Source organism: Colossoma macropomum, unplaced genomic scaffold (assembly GCF_904425465.1).
Source record: "Colossoma macropomum unplaced genomic scaffold, Colossoma_macropomum, whole genome shotgun sequence".
NCBI classification, from domain to species: Eukaryota; Metazoa; Chordata; class Actinopteri; order Characiformes; family Serrasalmidae; genus Colossoma; species Colossoma macropomum.
Genome location: NW_023494803.1, coordinates 42350134 through 42371166, shown reverse-complemented (window position 1 = coordinate 42371166; position 21033 = coordinate 42350134). Strand labels below are relative to the sequence as shown.

Here is a 21033-nt window from a genome sequence, read left to right as displayed (position 1 = left end):
AAAAGATAAAAGCCTTGCATGAAGACTAAAGAGAGTGGACAATGTGTCCATTCTCCATGAAGTGTATCCTACTCTGAACTGTAATGACATCATACTTCATAAGTCCAAAAGTACCCAGAGAGTCCATCTAATGAGTGAATTCAGCTACTTTAAGGTCACTGACTAATGACACCAGGTGTGATGTGGAAAAAATTGTATATAATAATACTTAAAGAAATTTTCACAGTACGTGACACACAGACACGTGACTGGAGTTCAAGAGCCTTAGCGATGACTTTATAACCCTTTCCAGGCTGGGAGATTTTAGTGACTCTGTTTCAGAGAACGTAGCACCATATGCTGCTGTTTGAGACCTTCTAGCTGCTTCACATTGCCAGACAGATTCTGTTGAAGTGAGGTTTGGATTCAGCAGGTCTGGCAGTGATCGTGTCTGGGTGTGGCAGTGAAACTGAACTCAGTAGTCAATTGAATTTGGTTAACTAGTTGATATACTATGGGGGCACTTACTTGTTCACATTGGGCCAGGTAGGGCTGAACAACATTTTTAGCTCAATAAATAAAACATGTAAATACAGCAGTTTGTGTTTACCTGTTTATCTTAGTCTAATATTAAGAGTAGTCTGATCATCTGAAACATTCAAGTGTGACAAACATGCAAAAAAAGAAATCTTTTTCACAGCACTGTGAAATGGTTCTATAAAGAACGCATGGTTCTAAATAGCCTTTACTAAAGAACCCTTGAAGAACCATCTTTTTAAAGTGTCTTCTTGGCCTAAATTGTAGTGCCAGTGGGGAATCCGCTTTGGAAATTCTTTTCAGTCTACACACTTAAAAATGTTGGTTCTTCAAGGGTTCTTTAGTAAAGAAAATGGGTCTATATAGAACCATGAACACTCAAAGAACCCTGTGCATGATTAAATGGCTATTTGCATCATGAAAGCGTTCTTCAGATTGATAGAGAATGTGCTGTAGATGGTTCTATATAGCACCCAAAAAGGTTTACTGTTACAAGCTTGACATCGTAACAATAAAAGGTTCTATAGAGACCTATGTACAGCACATTCTTTAGAACGCTTTCATGATGCAAAGAACCATTTCATCATGCAAAAGGTTCTTTGAGTGTTCATGGTTCTATATAAAACCATTTTCTTTACTAAAGAACCCTTGAAGAACCATCATTTTTAAGAGTGTAGGCTTAACCTGCTGAAAAGAAGCTTTAGAAACCACTAAGATTAAAACCTAATGGTTTGGCTTTTTATGGGAACTGGCTTAGTTTAGCTTAGTTTCCCATAGAACACCTTTAGATCCCGTTAGGAAACCATTGGTCACCTGTAAACCCATTAGGATCCTTTACACTGTGATATCAACCCATTAAAAAAGCCAAAACACATTACAAAACTATCAGGAACCAACAGAAACACAATGGTTTATATCAGTTTTTTTTTCAGCAGGGTATGGTTAGTCTAGGAAACTGGCCCATCACGTCTATGTATATGTATAACAGACGTTGTGTGAATATATTACGAATGTGTTCCATGTAAACATCAGTTAAAGGGAAATTCCACTGACAGAGCAGTGTGCACTTGTAAAAAACACTATTTACGCAGTATATCTGGAGTGAAGTGAAGGGGAACTCCACCTGTATTTCAAGAATTCTGCATGATTAAATGGTTAAGATGTGAGTCGTTCAGAGTGGTTTGGTGTGAAACACTCTTTTCTAGAGAAACCTACCAAGTCAGAATTGTTCACAGTGGTGGTGATAGGAACTAGACGTCCACCTCTAAAAGCTCCCTCACAGAAAGTTACTACATGAAATGGTTATGAATTCACTGCCTGATGACTGAGACACTGTTTTTCCATTGCTTTTAGCAGGTTTTGGCCTTAAACTCCATTCATGGTGGAGGGATACATAATATGCAGGGCACTGTGAGGCAAAATAGTCCCCAAAGAAAACTTATTATTTCAGATTTTCCACTATTTTCCATCATCAACATCCCATATAAACTCAGAAGACTTGTGTAGGTTCACTGGTGGTTCTGGATAGTAAACAAAATGTCTATATTTGTGTTGTAGTCATGGCAATCCCTGGTTCCTATCACCACCACTGTAAAGACATCTGACCCATTTCACACCAAACCACTCTGAATCTCTCTGTTTACATCTCACACACATGCATGAGTTATGCAGGAAGGCAGGAACATTGGTGGAGTTCCCCTTTAAGCTAAACAGAGTTAAATAAAGGATAAACGCTATTAAGGTGGAAATCTCTGAAATAATATTAATACAGTTTAAATAATGGTCATAAAGCGTTTATAGAAAGGGCTGGGCGATATGACAATGTTTAGGTTTAAATAATACAGTATATATATAAAGTATTTATAGTTTAAACTCATTTAACGGTTTTAATAATACAGTTTCACGTAAACACCACGCTTCTCCCGAACCGGATGTCAAGCGCCACTGTTTCCGGGAGTTGGTAAAGGTCCCTGTCGGTGTTGCTGCTGGTTGTAAAATTAATAATTTTAAAATTTTGATTATTAGTTAATTTTTCCTTGGCATGTCTCGGGGTTCGAGTGCGGGCTTTGACCGCCACATCACCATCTTTTCTCCGGAGGGAAGACTCTACCAAGTCGGTGTGTATGAGGGAGCTTAGCTGAAGCGAAAGCAGAAATGCTCAGTCACTCTGTCTGCACCTCACCTGATCACCTGTTATTACTAATATTATCACTAATATCACCGAGAGAGGGGTCGACCGCTGTGGGCTTCACCTGTAGACGGCATGCTTTGTTTTTTCATTCATATTTTATTCATTATTTGATCATTATTTGCTTGCAGGCTGCTGCTGTTAGCAAGTTAGCAAGCCGGCTAAGCTAACTACAGCTAACTGTTTGTTTTTGTTTTTTTCTCCAACAATTTTATTTTTTTCACACAAACTTGAGTTCATTTTTTCAGTTTAGAGCTACTAAGCAGATATATAAGCTAAAATCTAATCTAAGTAAAATCTAGCAAATATTAAAAGAGCGAAAAAAGAGAAAGGCAACAATCAGAATATTAATAAAACGCTATAATAAGAAAACAGACTAATATAACTAATTTAACTGTTCATCTGTCTGCTGTGTCTTATATTAGCTAGTGTTATAGAAGCACAATATCTCATTTATTATAGCTGTTGATCTTCAGTTGCAGCTGGTTAAACACTGATATATAAATTAATCAGGATGAAAAAGGAGTATTAAGCATTGTATTTGTACATATATATTAGTGAAAATGATAATATTAGGATGCAAAAACAAGTGAGAACTGTCAGAATATTAAAAAAAAAGAAAAAGGTAAAAGAAGCAATTAGATATTTATAGTATGATAATATTAAATTCATAATATAATATAGCTTTCTCACTTTGTCTCCAGTCATAATGTGTTATTAAAGCAACAGATTTGCTCTGTATTTGTATTAAAGCTGGGCAGTGTTCATCATTGTCATGGATCAGTTAAATCACAATATGGCACAGTATGCTTTTCTGAGCATTTTGTGGATATCAGTACTTAAAAAACACTTCCCAACTGCATGTTTGATTAAAAACAGAGCATAATTAGTGCTTTTTAATTGGATTTAATGCAGCATAGTAACTACTACTATCATAGATTTTGATAGTATTTGTTAATGTGTGGCACTGTTTGTCTATTCTAACTTATCAGATGTCAGAAAAACATAAATATTGGGACACATTCTGTATCGTAAAAATACTTCCTGAAGTTTTATGATATTACATTTTGCCGTATTGCCCACCTTTAATTTGTATCTGCATTTGCTTGGGATGATGGTACTTGATAGTATTTGTATTCTGACAGAGTGTTCACTATCCTCTCACACTCCTCATCTGGCTGGTTCTGTGTCTGACCTTTGGTTCCATGCTCTTTATATGATGTATGTTTTGGCTGTCTGTCCATCAGGTGTCTACAGTTGGCCTAAAAATAGTTCCCATGTTCTTAAAACTTAAAGAGAATTAAAGAATGACTCTACTTGATTGAGTTTATTCTTAATAAAATTGGGCCGATATTTGCGACAGTTTATTCCCAGCCAGGTTCTGCTGCTGTTCCTGGCTGATGATAAAATTAATTCCCGTTTTGACCCGTTTTTCCTCAGAATATGCATTTAAGGCCATTAACCAGGGAGGCCTTACTTCAGTAGCTGTCCGTGGGAAGGACTGTGCAGTCGTCGTCACGCAAAAGAAAGTGCCAGTGAGTGTTGTTTATTTGTTTATTCTTAATATTCAGCATTTTAGGGTCTTTTTAATGAATGTAGCAGCTGTGGCATGTCTAATAAATATCATATGTGTGTGATGTAATGCAGATTTCACACTAGATGTTTGCACTTTTCTGCTTTGGGGCACAGTCAGTGATGTGTGTTTACATTTCTCAGGATAAACTGCTGGATTCCTCCACCGTAACTCATTTGTTCAGAATAACAGAAAACATCGGCTGTGTGATGACGGGCATGACGGGTAAGATCTTTTATAGCTAATGTTATTGTAATATGAAATAAAAAAATGAAGATTAAAATTCATCTTGTTAATTTGATCTGTGTCTTATATGATTTCAAGTTAGTACTTATAATTTGTGGTATTACTGTTTAATTATATCACCTGTCTGTAAAACACTTTGAGCTGCCACCGGCATGAAAAGTGCAATATAAATAAAGATTATTATTATTATTACTGTTATAATCTACAGTACTTGCTTACTCATTTAGCTCTGTAGTGTGCTAGACATCACACTAATGCTTCCTGTCTGTATGTCTGTATGAATGTGAAGCTGACAGCAGATCACAGGTCCAGAGGGCTCGATATGAAGCGGCTAACTGGAAGTACAAGTACGGCTATGAGATCCCAGTCGACATGCTGTGCAAACGGATTGCTGACATCTCTCAAGTTTACACGCAGAACGCAGAGATGAGGCCACTGGGGTGCTGTAAGTGCTCAACACGTTCACATTAGGGATGTACGATACAGATCATATCAGGGTTAAAGGGGTTTTTGTTTCTACAGAGCTGTTACTCTGTTCTACACGTGGCTTTCAGCCCTCTCACAAAACAAACCCCCACCTAGAATTTATAAGCTCCTCAGAAAAGCCAATTGTTTGAGTAGGGCTGGGCAGTATGACAGTATACACCAATCAGGCATAACGTTATGACCACCTCCTTGTTTCTACGCTCATTGTCCATTTTATCAGCTCCACTTACTATATAGGTGCACTTTGTAGTTCTACAGTTACAGACTGTAGTCCATCTGTTTCTCTGATACTTTGTTAGCCCCCTTTTACCCTGTTCTTCAGTGGTCAGGACCCTTATGGACCCTCACAGAGCAGGTACTATTTGGGTGGTGGATCATTCTCAGCACTGCAGTAACACTGACGTGGTGGTGGTGTGTTAGTGTGTGTTGTGCTGGTCTGAGTGGATCAGACACAGCAGCATAGAAACAAGGACATAATGTTATGCCTGATAGGTGTATATCGTTATTGTGATAAATTATGTCAGAGTACAATAAGATATGCTTTTCTGTACACATCATGTATATCGTCAATACTTGTAGACACTGACCAACTGCATGCCTGATTATAATAAGAGCATTATTATTAGTGCCAAATATTGAAAAAAATATTGTATTCATAGTTTTTCGTAAGCTCTGTCCTCTTTCAATCAATAATTATCACCTTTATTTTCACTCAGGACTCAATTTAGGCAGCCCCTCATTTAGAATTAATAAAATTTAATTAACTAGGGAAGAAAAATAAAAACAAAAAAATAAAATATAAGTATAAAATAACATTAAAAATATAATAAACGCAAATAAGTGAATGAAAACGAAAGATTTACTCTGATAGGCTGCAACTAATACCTGGCTCTGATTATTTTTGACCCCACTTGGTAGATTGAGTGTCTGTGATTGGTCCATTGCCGAAGCGGGCTAACAGCGATGTTTCTTATTAATCTATATTTATGAAAATATAATCAATTATCTGTCTTTACAGTTTTGCCATAGTTTGTCCTGCTTGCCTTGCTCTTCATATATGGATGGTAGTGTTAACTTGTTTTAAATTGTAATTAAAGAAATGTATTGATTAGGGCTGGGCAATATGACTGTATATATTGTTACTGTAATAAATTATGGCACAATACAAACCTTTTTTCTAAACATATCATGGATATCGTCGTGTAGAATACTGACCAACTGCAAGTTTTATTATGGTTATATTTTTGCCATATCGCCCACCTCTAGTATTGATGTTGATAACAGGCTCAGTTATCAGTTATTGAGTATCAGTGATCACTTTTGTCTTCTTGTTTTAAATCCTTTAATGTAATGTTTTATTTATGTGCAGCTAAAGGAGACCAATGTGTGTACAGAGTTTGGTGAAGTTAATGAAAACATACAGTCATATGCAAATGCTCAATTTACATATAACAATAAGTTAAATCCTCTGGCATTTTTCTGCACATTTTAGTGCTCAGTGTCTATTTATTTGAGTTGGACACACTGGGGAAAAAAACATGACGTATAAAATGTGCTATAACTTTTGCACAGGCTACATTTTGTTTATTTTGTTTTGTCAGATTCATTAAATAAACAATAATTGTGCATTAAAATGTGCAGAAGTGTGTCTGTAGAGGACGTGTTGACTTACTTTCACTTAGAAAATCAACAAACCTTTGCATACCACTGTGTTGTAAAGCAGCAGGTGAAGTGAAAAAACAGTGCGCTGGTTTGTTTCCTCTTCTTAGGTATGATTGTGGTCGGTGTGGACGAGGAGTGCGGTCCACAGGTCTATAAGTGCGACCCTGCAGGTTATTACTGCGGATTCAAGGCCACCGCTGCGGGGGTCAAACAGACAGAAGCCACCAGCTTCCTGGAGAAGAAAGTGAAGAAGAAATTAGACTGGACTTTTGAGCAAACAGTAGAGGTGCAGTACGCTTTTTAATGGATGTAAAATAATTATCATAATAAAAATAATAATGATAAGTCCTTATTCATGTAGCACCTTTCATATTTTTTCACATTTTATAACTCATTATAATCTGAATATAATAAAATTCAAAGTTTGTGCTCATTTTTTCAAAAGTACTCACACTATTTTCAAAAATTAGTGTTTTTTATTGTTTTATTGTCCGTTCCACTAGCGTGTAAATAGTCTTCTGTTTGTTTTTGGTTTATTTTCAAACATAATTCTGTATTCTGATGAAATTTGAGATTTCATGATGCATTGAATCACAAATTAAACGGATTGTGAGGCCAGAGATTTGCACCCCTGCTCTAAATGCAGTTTAACAGCTCAGCACACATTTGCTTTATATCAGAATCAGAATCTTTTATTATGATAAAAAATTTGCATTTTTTTCTTGCACACAACAGAAATACACACAAAATATACAGTATCACTCTGAAAGTAAACAGAATAGATGGATATTGAACACTATGTATGTTCCATTATGAATGCATGTACATGTGGTTATGAATCATATGCATTATAAGTAGAATGTGAAGAATAATATATACATTTTTTGTATTTAATTTCATTCCTGGGGTCCAATTTTGACATTTATGTATCGTAATTAATTTTTACGACCTCTCTCTGTCCCTTAGAATTAGACAGGCTGTTAATGTGCCTTTAAGACTGATGTGTATAAATGAGCTCTGTTCTGATTGGCTGTCCTGTATTGCGCCTCATTTAAAAAGCAGAGCTGAAACACTACTTATAACTTCAGAGTGAATGGGCGGGGCTAAACTGCTGTAACCTGAGGGGCGGATATATGCAAATGAATTTGTGACATCAATTCAAACTGGGCAGCTTATTGACTGTGTAACTGTTAAAACGATGCTAACATCAAGCTCTCATTTCAAAAAGGCGCGGAAAATAAAGTTTTCTATGATAAAAGCCCTTTTAATGAGGATATACAAGTTAAAAGTCCATAAGAGCTCCTTATTTAAGTGAATAAGGTCTGTTCAGGTGGATACTGATCTGAGCGCATGTTTTATTATTATAATTTCTGATGTTTTTTTTGTTTTTCTGATCCCATAGACTGCAATCAGCTGCCTGTCTACAGTCCTGTCCATCGACTTTAAGCCGTCGGAGCTGGAGGTGGGGGTGATTACTACAGAGGAGCCACGGTTCAGGTGAGTACTCAGTGAAGGGTAAATGGAACAGGAAGTCACTCTTAAACACCACTTTACGCTCTGAGGGAACCACAAAACCAAGCTCAGTAAAAATATTCACATCTATGCATGTTACTCCACGACCTACTTATAGCATCAAACAAAACTGCGCCTCTTATGGAACAAAGATGTATATCTCATTGACGTGCTTTGTGCTGAAATTACTGGGACATGTTTTGTTTACACCAAAGCATTGTTGTTTTGTTCCCTCTCAGAATTTTGTCCGAGTCCGAAATCGACACCCACCTCATGGCGCTGTCCGAGCGGGATTGAGGAGCGAAACGCTTTCCTGCAGGAGACGATAATCGGAGCTTAAATTGTAAACATGACCGTGGGAAGCACTACAACATATCCTCAGTATTTCAGGTCAAACTTGCTTTCTGCTGTTAATTTTGCTTTTTCATGCAACACTTCAATAAAAAAAAAGTTTTTTTGGACAAGTTCTGGTTTTATTCCCCCATTTTTTATGTAGCACTCGTCGTGCACGGTCACGACTTTCCATACACCATGTTCACCACACTTCTCAAAAGTCTCCACCATACGTCAGTAAATATTCCAGATCTGTTGTGCATGCATTAACTGTTTTGTTTTACCTCATACGCTTACAAAATCAGACTCTTTCTCAACGTTTATGTGGCAGAATGGCCTTTTTCTGAGGAGTGGTTTACTGCAGAAAGATGTGACTTCCTGTTTTGTTCATTCAGAGTCAGTCAGCTGACTTTTCTCTCAGCCCTCGTGTCTGCAGAGCTGTACATTAAAGTCTATTTGCAGTTTTTCCAGTCTATGCTGCATTCTTCTTTCACTACGGTGCATTCTGAGCAGAGATCAGCAGACATGTGCTCTGGTGTTTATGTGGAATTTTAAGGCTGTGCAATATATTAACCCGCAGCCGCAGCTATTTTTGCTGTTAGAAGTGGCATAATTTTAAAATAATGGTTTTAAAATCTTTGACAATAGCTCTGTCTTTGAAAACACTTCAGTCGCCAGACCTCACACTGTGATTTGTGTGTGTGTGGGTGGGGAGGGGGGGGTACAGACTGTAAAAGGAAAGCATGTGGTCAGAAGAACGTACACCATGTTGTACAGTTATAAAAGCATCCAGTTTACCAAGGTTAAAAAATATGACTTTTATAGTGTACTAAGGCAAAAAACGCCATGTACAAATGCAATAAAAGGTTAATCATTATCATAATAAAGGCCTTTGCAATACTGATATAATAAGAGGCTGCAATATGCAAATGAGCCCTCTCACCAATCACATTTTTTTTACTGACTAATCATGGAAGTTCCTGTGGGTTTTTTTTGACAAATCAACATATTTACATGATAGTGGTTGGTACAGCATGTTAGGCAACACCTCTGCGTGGCAGACTGGGCTTTATATCACCATGGGGCAAGCACGCCACGCGACACCAACACACAAGACTCATAACGCTTCAAGTCACACGTAAGAGCGTCTGCCAAGTGCCTTTAATGCATCCAACACTTCTCTAATGTTTAATATATTCTATAGACTTCATTACTCATTGTCCACTTTATCAGCTCCACTGACCATATAGTTTCACTCTGTAGTTCTACAGTTACAGACTGTAGTCCATCTGTTTCTCTGCACCCTGTTCTTCAGTGGTCAGGACCCCCATGCGTCCTGTGGGCAGCGTCCTGTGACCACTGATGAAGGACTAGAGGATGACCAACACAAACTGTGCAGCAGCAGATGAGCTATCGTCTCTGACTTTACATCTACAAGGTGGACCAACAAGGTAGGAGTGTCTAATAGAGTGGACAGTGAGTGGACACAGTGTTTAAAGACTCCAGCAGCACTGCTGTGTCTGATCCACTCGCACCAGCACAACACACACTAACAAACCACCACCACATCAGTGTTACTGCAGTGCTGAGAATGATCCACCACCCAAATAGCACCTGCTCTGTGAGGGTCCTGTGGGGGTCCTGACCACTGAAGAACAGGGTAACCAAAGTATGCAGAGAAACAGATGGACTACAGTCTGTAACTGTAGAACTACAGAGTGAAACTATGTGGTCAGTGGAGCTGATAAAATGGACAGTGAGAGTAGAAATGAGGTGAACTTAATGAAGTGGCTGGTCAGGATATATCGCGATTGTAATGTGTAGTAAAATAATCGTCATAGTGATTTTTATCTGTCGTGTGTGTATTATCTGTGTTTTTTTAAACTGGAATTGAACTTTTTCTCTCTCAAGATGTAAATGAACTGTCCTGCATCCCCCCCCAATTTGCATAGAGTTGTCTTTCTCGGCCCGGGGCAATAAAACCCCATTCCCCGATGAAAAGCCGGATTTTCCAGGTGATCATTTCTCGGATCAAGTTGAATCATACGTGTGTTTTGTGTATTTGCTGAGTAGCCTTAGAAGGTCTTTCTGAGTCCCGGGGTTAATACAGAGAGGGACAGTTATGACTCTGTCATTTGCATGAGTATGTTGGTTTTCTCAGGGCAGTAAAGACGCTCCTGCCAGCAGCGCAGTGACGATAAAGCCCAGACTGAGGTACAGCCCCTAACTACTGAGCTCAGGTCGGTATTCAAATCATCGAAACCACACGTCACCTTTTGTCTGCACTTACTGTAAGAGGAAATCAGTGAAGCAGACTGGGGCTGAGATCACTGTGTTATCAGAATAGTCCCATATATATATATATATACACTATATGGCCAAAATTATGTTGACCTAATTATTGAGTTCAGGTGTTTCAGCCTCACTTATTGCTATCAGGTGTATAAAATCAAGCACATAGCCATGCAGACTCCATAGACAAACACTGGCAGTAGAGGGTCATACTGAGGAGCTCAATGACGTTAAACATGGGTCTGTCATAGGATGACACCTCTGCCACAAGTCAGCTAGTGACATTTCACCTCTGCTAGATCTGCCCGTCAACTGTAAGTGCTATTATTTTGAAATGGAGCAACAATAGCTCAGCCACGGTAAACTACGCAAGCCCACATAGCAGGCGCCGAGTGTATGAGCACGTAGAAAATGTCTATTGCATCACTCACTATTGAGTTCCAAACTGCTTCTGGAAGCAACAACAGCAGAAAGGCCTGTGTGAGCTTCACAAAATGGGTATCTATGGCTGAGCAGCTGCACACAAGCCTAAGATCACTATGCTCAATGCCAAGTGTCGGCTGGAGGGGTGTAAAGCACCACCACTGGACTCTGGAGCAGTGGAAACGTGCTCTCTGGAGTGATGAATCTTCGTTATCTGTCAGTCTGATGATAAATCTGGGTTTTGTGGATGTCAGGAGAACGTTATCTACCGGAATGCACAGAGCCAACAGTAGAGTCTGGTGGAGGGGGGATGATGGGCTGGGCTGTTTTTCAGGGTTTGGGCTCTCAGTTCCAGTGAAGGGTGATGTTGATGCTACAGCACAAAGACATCTTACACAATTGTACACTTCCAACTGTGTCAGCAGTTTGGGGAAGAGCTTTTCCTGTTCCAGCATGACTGAGCCCCTGTGCACAAAGCAGCTCCATAAAGACATGGAGTGGCCAGTTTGGTGTGGAGGAACTCCAGTGGCCCTCACAGAGACCTGACCTCAACCCCACTGAACACCTTGAGGATGAACTAGAACGGAGATTGTGAGCCAGACCCTCTCGTCCAACATCAGTGTCTGACCTCACAAAATGCTCTTTAGACTGAATGAGCACAAATTCTCACAGACTCACTCCAACATCTTGTAGAAAGTTTCTCAGAAGAGTAGAAGCTGTTAAAGCTGCAAAGGGGGGCAACTTTAATATTAACGCCCATGTTTTTGGAATGGGGCATCCAACAAGTTTATATAGGTGTGATGGTCAGGTGTCCACATACTTTTGGCCATATTGTGTGTATGCATATCATCACTGTCAGACAAAATCCTTTTATCTCCTACCTAGTAAACTTTACAAATTATCAGTATTTTTATACATTCTACATGAATTTTGAAACTGTGTAAATGGCAGCTGCTCATTTCAAATTATGTACAAAAAATGGAAAAACGACAGTATATTGCAAAATTTTGTAAATTTTCATTGACTGTAGGTGACACTGTAATGTCACCTGTAGTGTAGCTGCTCTATTGGAATATAGTTAACTGTATAGACTTAACTATATAGCTTAACTGTATAGATTAGCTTCTAAATTCTTTTTATATCCCATGTATAAATATTAAAAAGAGCCTATAAAAGCCAAATAACCATCAGCAATTCTATTTGTCGCTTCTATAACTTAAGAATAACCATGTTTACATTCTCCCTTTGCATCGTCTTCCATGTAAATCCTGTGTAATGAGCCTCGGGGGGGAAAACGTCTGGCATTTTCCACTAACGGGAGGCTTTTTCCCTCTCTGGCCCCACAGTAAGCTGTACTGTGAAGGAAAAGAGGCGAAAATGGTTTCGATAATGTGCAGCAGCTTTGAGAAAAAGAGTTGACTAATCATTTGTCACGTTTGGATTCAAAGAATAGTTTTTGACGAGTTCCATGAAACCTCTGACGGCTGGAATTCGGGAAGCTATGACTCGGATGGGGAATTTTCAGCATTGCCAATCCGTTCTGAGCGCCCTTCCCCCCACAGGAAATTCCACTGTGCTCAGCTGATGGGAGTACAAGCTCTTCTATTACAAACACTTCTCCTCAGACAAAAAAAAAGCCTGGCTCCTCCCCGGCCCTCCTCCCCTCCACTCCCCTCACTGAGAAAACACTCAAAGAGGAACAAGACGTACTTTGCAGTTTCAGGGTTTTAATTTACTGGAGCTTTCTGGGATTTTCCACCAGAAAAAAAAGGAAAATTTACAGTTGCATTTTTCCACACGCGCAAGCACACACACACACACACACGCGCGCACACACACACGCTCACTCTGTATACATTTACATTTGTCTTTATAAAAATAAATCTTTATAAGTCTTTATACACAGTATGATACACCGCAGTACATCAGTACTCCAGATTAAGGATTTTCTGCAGGAACTTCATCAAAGTCCATCAGAAAGAGCGTCGGCTCTCCAGTGTTCTCGGTCCTTTATTGTCTTGAAAGTTTCGAGAACCTTCTCATCCTACGCTTCTTCTCATTGGCACTTGCAGACCTGTGTGACCTCTGACCCCTGGCCTCCTGGGCCTGTGGGGGCTGCTGGTCGTTCCTGGATGCCGTTTTAAAATGAACGGACTCAACTTCTTCATTCTGGAACTCTCCGAACCTCCACCGAACTCTATTTCGACCCCATCACTTTAATATCGTCATACATCTGTGAACGAGAGGAAAAAAACAGGTGTATGAGTGACTTTGAGCTTCAAAAGGGGTTTAGAAATAAAGTTATAAAGGGTTAGTGTGGAAACTGAAATGTGCACGAAAAGAAAAGGACTCAACCAGTGGTCACCAGATGCACTGAAATGCATCAAATCTGATCAATATAATATGTTATTTATGTTGAAATGAACACACCTGATCCTGCTAATCAGGCAGACTGATTACCACGTGTTCAACTAGAACCGACCCATTCAAGGGTTGGTGTGACCACTGGACTAAACAAACTGAGATGTACCGCCAAATGTTACACACCTCATCATCGGACATCGCGTCATAGTCGGAGTCATCCTCGGTGTCCTCGGACTCGCTGTCGGGCAGTTCTCGGAGGTTCTGTGCCGTGATGTCGTACAGAATCTTCTGGATTTCAGCGTCCTGACGGCCGTAGGTCAGGTGATACGCCGTGTGGCCGCCGTACGTCAGGCTGTTTACGTTGGCGCCTTTGCTGACCAGGAGCTTCACCAGCTCCAAATTCTGGAGGTCCACAGCCAAGTGGAGAGCCGTCCGCCCATTACACTGCTCCTAAAAAGGCAAAAAATAAGGAGTTTTGAACGGCTCGCTCGCTCAGTTACTTAATTTATTATTAGTATTAGTTCACAAAGTTACGGAATTGTCTATAACATAAGAACATCTAGTTTGGGAAAAAAAACGAATGCTGTGAAATCTACCTGTGCGTCGATATCTGCTCCAAGAGAGATGAGACTTTCCACCAGTGAGAGGTAGCTGTGGATGGCAACCAGGTGTAGGCATTTCTGGCCTAAGGAGAAAAACTAATTATGAGAACCAGACGAAATGATATCTAAACAAAGACACTGAAATATATTATATCACAGATATTGAATCACATATTAATCCTTACCGCTGTAGTTGGGCGTCTGGAGAATAGCCGGGAGCTGGTCAGGGCAGTTTTGCGTGAGAAGGCCGAAGCACGTGAGGGAACCTGTGCGGCAGGATATGTGGAGCGCTGTGTTGCCATTGTTATCCACTAACGTGGGGTCGCAGCCGGCCTTCAGCAGCCGCTCGACGATCTGAGGCTGCTCGGTGTACACGGCCAGGTGCAGTGCAGTCTGTATCAACAAAGGGACGAGGTTAATGGAAGATCCAGAGCCATAAAAGGAATAAATTCAAACGTACACGAGGATCAAACCCAGCTTTGGATGAATGCAAATTCCTACTTTAGATCTAGATTTAGGTCTGGAGCACATTTCAGGCCTTTACCTGTCTTTGGTGGTTCTGCTTGTTGAGGAAAGGGTCGTTAACTGACATGTCAATCATCTTCATCGCCATATCCTGAGCCTCATGAATGATGGCAAGATGCAAGTACCTTTAAAAAGAAGAAGAACAAGAAGAATTTAATTAAATTGCAAACTTGCGAGAATGCAGAGTGCAGGGGTGGTGCGCTCAGCTAGGGGGGAAAAACAGCAACTTCTTTTTTTTTTGTTTTTGCACACAGGTTTTTTTTTCTTTCCGCACTGCGCATGCGCTGCAGTAAATTCCTGGCAGACGGCCCGGGACTTTCCGCGCTCATGCAGCGCTGCATGCAGGCCTGTTTACACTGGGACCTCTGCCTCAGAGAGAGTGGTATGCACACTGCACCCTCTAATATGTCTTAAAGGAACATTTTGCAACCCACGGGGAGATTTTAATTAACATCTCATCAAGATTATAACAATCTTGCATGCCATTTCCTCACTATTGGAACTGCTGCTGGGTTGCATTAGACATGCATTAAATATTTGGCTTTTTCTTTTCTTTTAAAAAAGCTTTTTTTCTGCATCAGACACAAGTCCCTCACTTATAAGTAGGCAAATTCTAAAAAAAAAAAGAGTCATAGTGACTCTCATGTCCTTATTATTAAAATTGTAAAAATATATAAATTAATTAAATAAATAAAATAAACAAAAATATGCATTGCAAACTGAACCTTTCGACAGGGAACCCAAAGCTATTTTCTCAGTTTTAAACTAAACTTGTTTGCACTGCATGGAGGAGACTTTTATTTATTTTTGTTTTAAACATTTTCTGTGATTTTGTGCATTTTTTGCACTCTATTAAACCGTGGAAAAACAAATTAAAAGTCCTGCTGTCCTCTATTTTCTCACTACTCGAACCAACTCGATTTTGCAAACCGCAACAGGCTTTTTTCCAAGCAAAATAATCCGGCTCCGTCTTTTCTATAATAACCCTACAAAACACTAGCGTTTGCTTATTTTTCAAAATAAAAGTCGTCCAATTCTAACCAGCACTGGAATACAATTGCAGGGCTGAATTAATGAGTATTAAAACTTCTTAGTGTGACGTCCAGACGAAGCTTCCTATTCGCCAGCTTCTTGTTCGACTTTTCCCGTTCCACCTTAAATGGTGCAGCAGTTAACGTTACATCTGCACCGTTTAAGGTGGAACGGGAAAATTCGAACAAAAAGCTGACTTTAGTTTCGTGACCTCCAACCCCCCCCCCAACCGCGGACCCCTGTAGAAGCCAAAGCCGCTTACGTGTCTCCATCCTCGGTCACTTCTCTCTTCCAGTCCGCGCCCTCCTGCTCCGGGCCCTCCTGGGGAGGAGCGCTCTGGACGCGCAGCCGCCCCAGATCCGCGGCTACTTCGTTGTATTCCTCCTCCTTTAGAGAGTCCAGTCCACTGTCCAGCCGCTCGTCGGTGTTGGTCAAAGCTTTTCCGGCCTTCGGGCCTCGACCCTCGGCGTTATAATCCATCTGGTTGGCTCTGGTGCTTCGATAAAGATCCATAATGTATGTTGTCTGCTCTGTTGCGCGCAGTAGAGTGGAGCGCAGAGCCGCAAGGGTGCTCAAAGTCACTGCTGAAGGGGCGGGGCTTGCTGCATGTAGGCGTGGCTTCGGTCTGGGTGGGGGATTTCCAAGCGTGATTGACGTCTGAGCCGTGTCTGTAGGGAATTTGTCCAGGAGTTTGGGGAAATTTCTGCACTTTATCAAGCAGGATGCACTATCGGGGCTGGGAATTCTGCAAAAAACCAGCGTGGAAATGTTACAGAATTCGAAAAATACTGGGCCTGGACTTTTTTAATAAAGCATAACATCTTTTTTTTAATGCACTAGTTAACTGTTAACACATGAAGCTGAAAGACAAGAAAGAAATGCACACAATCATGATAAATTTAGAAAAAATAGAAAATAGGCCTTAAAGGGGAACGCCACCATTAAAAAAAATTCTACATTCGTTGGTGTGACAGGGGAGGTGACAGGAACCAGACATCCACCTCTAAAAGCTCCCCCACAGAAAGTTGTTGCATGGTTATGAATACGCTGTCTGATGTCTGATTGATTGTTTTACGATAGTTTTGTGATAAATTTTGGCTTAAAATGTATTTTAATCCATTCATGGTGGAGGGATACATAGTATGCAGGGTGTTGTGAGGCAAAATAGTCCCCAAAGAAAACTTATTATTTCAGATGTTCCACTATTTTCCATCATCAACATTCCATATAAACTCAGAAGACTTGTGTAGGTTCACTGGTGGTTCTGGATAGTAAATAAAATGTCTATATTCGTGTTGTAGTCATGGCGACCCCTGGTTCCTGTCACCACCACTATAAAGACATCTGAACCATTTCACACCAAACCACTCTGAAGGGCATCTCAACCACTTACGTATGCAGAAATTTTGAAAAATTGGTGGAATTCCCCTTTAGAAGAGATTAACTAAAAGACACATGACATAAATATTTGCCCAAACAGCTGCATATTTAATGTAAATATTGTAAATAATGAGGCTGGTGGCGTGGGAAACTCCACACGGTGTTTTGTGTGTATTGTTGTGGCTCCTGACTGTAACGCTGTGCTAATAGTGGAGTGTTTCTAAGGAAGCACAATAGGCCTGTTTGCACAAGTACCCGCAGTGAGGCAGTGATGTACATAACCGAGGCAAAGCCCACACATGCTCCACAGCAACCGTAACTGAGAGGCAGAAACAGAGGCGTTACACCAGAAGAGAGATTTGCAGTCAGGCTGACACATAAAACTGCATTGCATTGCAAAACAATAAGTAAAATAAAGCATTTTATTGCTTTTTGTAAGTATTACTAATGCATTCATTAGACGTTAGGTGTGGAGTGCACTCAAAAGTGCATTAAAAAGATAAAAAAAAGACAAAACCAAGAGAATTATAATGGAGTAATAGAATATAGACTCATATGCTTGATAAAAAATACATGCACAAGGGATCTTATACTAAAATAAACAATTAATGCACTGAACTTTCTTGATTGCAATGTGCAAACCTGTATAAAATACACCACATCGTCTTACAGATGTCAGGATAAAGTAGTAAACAGAAAGACAAGACTATGTTAATGTGGAAGTGTTTTACACATTTAATTCAGGTCAGTTCAATGCACTTTTTGTCAGTGTGGAAAAGCTCTAGAACAGCTAAACTAAGCTGTTGTTGGAGTTTTAACACGTGAAACTGCACCGCACCTGCTTTTTGTATGCAAAACAGTTCAGAACTGTATGTTTTAGCAGGTTTTAATGGGTTTGACGTCACAGAGCAGAAAGTACAGTGGGGTGTCGTGCAGCTTTGTGAGGAAGTTTCTGTCTCGTTTACTCTGACACGGGACATTTTGTATGAAATGTCCCATCAGGGAGTTACTCGGCTGGGCTGGAGCGGACATCCTGGCACAAGAAGTCCAGAAAGCGTAACAACAGAAAATCTGGGCCTTCGTCCACGAGTGCGTTCACAGCCAGAGCTCTGGTGGGGAAACAGTGGACTGACCAGTTTCTCAACTCTCTTCCTCTTTTGGCCAAGACAGAGCGACTCACACACAAACACAAGCACGTTTGTTTTCATACCATGTCAGGACATGGAGTCATTATTGTTTTTCAGTTTTCACATAATCTGAAAATACCTGTTGCCCTTTACATTATGTGTAGATTTCACGTTGAATGGACCAAAAGAAACGACCCGAAATGTCTTGTTCCGTTGACTTACATTAAATACAAATATAACATATATACAATATATATATATATATATATATATATATATATATATATATATATATATATATATTACACATACATTATACATAATACGCATGATTTTATCATGTTTAGGTACTTGCATACGTGTCATGTATGTATTATATGTAGGTAAGTAAGTAGTAAAATGTCCCATATGTATTTTACATGTTACTGTAGCTACAGACGTGTGCAAATGTTTGTGCGCCCCTGGTCAAATTCCATGTTTATGTTGATTTTCTGAGTGTGAATAAGTTACACATCCTCTACAGAGACACTCTACTGCTCTCTACTTTCATAATTTGAGTCAAAACACCAATTAAGTACAAAGTTATTCATTTTTCAAGAGATGTTTCTGAGAAGACTCAGCGCTGTGGGTCTGAAAGGATGTGTAGCTGTTAGGAAGCCTCACTGAGAAAAGGAGACAGAGAGAAAAGAAGAATATTTGCACCAGGACACCAAAACTGGACACCTGAGATGTGGAGTAAGGTTTTATGGACTGATGAGTCTGAATTTGAGATCTTTGGACGCAGCAGAAGGCAGTGTGTGTGTCGCCAAAGCAGTGAAAGACTCTCTGAACCATGTCTACAGCCAGCAGTCAAGCACTGGTAGAGAACACTGGTAGAGAATCAGTGCTAGTTTGCAGAAGTATGACAACATCTGGAGTTGGAATTTTATAATTGAAGGCATCATTAATGCTCATAAGTAAAAAACAATGGACTGACCACCCCAGAGTCCAGCCCTCAACATCACTGAATGTGTTTGATTACTTCAGAAAATGATCAACCAGCTTCTAAGACTGAACTTTGGAGGTGTGTCTGCAGATTCTTTGAGGAACCGAAAGTGAGTCTCCTGAACAGAACGGAAGCTGGAATAAAGGTAGAGAGTGACTCACTGACTCACACAGCTGAGATTAGATTTAGCTGTTAAATGTTTTCTGTCTGTTTGTGAAGCTGAAAATGAATAACTTGTACTTATTAGCTGTTTTCACTGACTTTTGCACAGTTTCTATATACAGTAATCTGTCCCATATGATTTTATAAATGTAATAAAGATTCTTTTAAGTCTTCACCAACTGTCACTGGGTCAGTCCCCCTCTTGTCACTGGGGTGGAACCCTCAAGGGTCCATCTCAGTACCTTTAGTCAGGGAACATAACTGAACCATAATCCACTGAAATGATATGTTCTAAGCTGTACTGACTCCACACACCCCGTCTCGCCTCCAGGCTTTTATTTTACTGTTCTGTTTAAAACATTCGGTTATGAAAAGGTACAAATACGAACTTTTCACCTGGAAAAACTGATTTAAGGTTCACAATCAGACCTTAAAACCACTGTTGGAGCTTTGAGGGAACATTTACACTGTTTGTACTGTGATGAATGAAAAATGTACCTTTATTAATAACAGTGTAGAAAAGTTTTTCTCTGGATTTCTTTCACTGTCAGGATGTTTATGTACAAAGAATGCATGAAAACACACACTCTCACACACACCCTCCTGGCTTCAGTTGGCTCTGAAAGATTACAGATAAACGCTTTCTATTAAATTAGACTAACAGCTTTTAACTGCATGCCAAGAACGCTGAAGTGCACTACATGTCTAAACTTGGCCTGTGCAGTATTTGCATACTGAAAGCGCGCGGTGCCCAACTGCGCTGCTCTTATTCAAAGACAGAGCTGCTCTGAATAACAGAACTATCTCAAAATACTAAAATGAAGCCAAACTTGCAAATTTGTCCCGTCAGGAGCTGCTGGGAAGCCCACACCACAGTCATCTTAGCAGAACTTTGCTTCTCGATTTGCATCTGAAAACAGCAAATTTACACATTTATTGCATAAATCAAGCGTCTAAACGTCCAGCGCTGAACGCTTCTGCTCTGCTTTCGGCGTTTTCTGTGCCAACACAGGCAATTAAACTAACCTCCAGTTAATTAGCAGTAAATCAGAGACTGACTCACATCCTTTGAAGTGAGGTTCTGGCCCGAATTCACTTTCCCACAACATATTTGATCAGCCAAGACATGCTTGGTGTCTTCTTTAGTGTTACTCACTTATTGGTGAACTTGTACTTTCTTGTGGGTCTTCAAATCATACAGAGCATTAATGAGGTAATTATTCTACTTTTCACTCAGTTGGACTTTAGTAATTAACAACTCCTGATTAATTGATTATTTCTGTTGTGATGTTCCCTCGGCTACGGCACTTCTACTGCTTTGCGGCTGATCTCACTTTTGAGGTTTAGCGTTTTAGTTCAGACCAAAAATCAAGAACATCAACAAACTTCAGCTCTTGATGCTGATGTAGGTGCCAGGCCAGGGGTCGGCAACACTCTTTTACTGCACTATTGTGGCTCCACAGCTGAATTAGATCTGTAGGTGAAAATAAAATAATCCTCCTTTACAGTAAAATAAAGCTCTGCTGATCGTTCAACACAGTTTAACAATAAATGGTCTTAAACTCTGGAGTTAATGTAGAACTGCTGATTCACCCTTTAACCCTGAAGATCAGTGCAGACTTCTG

General features: G+C 40.0%; 2 protein-coding genes across 2 annotated transcripts; one reads left to right on the top strand and one right to left on the bottom strand.

The window, feature by feature from the left end:
- Positions 1–2430: 2430 nt before the first annotated feature.
- On the top strand, positions 2431–8647 carry psma6a (proteasome 20S subunit alpha 6a). The gene is made up of 7 exons (XM_036593830.1): positions 2431–2633; positions 4145–4239; positions 4421–4502; positions 4813–4968; positions 6779–6957; positions 8074–8168; positions 8423–8647. The coding sequence occupies exons 1-7, from the start codon at positions 2558–2560 to the stop codon at positions 8478–8480; spliced, it is 741 nt and encodes a 246-aa protein (XP_036449723.1). The 5' UTR covers positions 2431–2557; the 3' UTR covers positions 8481–8647.
- Positions 8648–12938: 4291 nt separating this feature from the next.
- Positions 12939–16315, bottom strand: nfkbiab (nuclear factor of kappa light polypeptide gene enhancer in B-cells inhibitor, alpha b). Its single transcript, XM_036593667.1, has 6 exons — positions 16017–16315; positions 14742–14847; positions 14383–14590; positions 14192–14280; positions 13779–14045; positions 12939–13464 (listed from the first exon to the last, which is right to left on the bottom strand). The coding sequence occupies exons 1-6, from the start codon at positions 16265–16267 to the stop codon at positions 13429–13431; spliced, it is 957 nt and encodes a 318-aa protein (XP_036449560.1). The 5' UTR covers positions 16268–16315; the 3' UTR covers positions 12939–13428.
- Positions 16316–21033: the final 4718 nt, after the last annotated feature.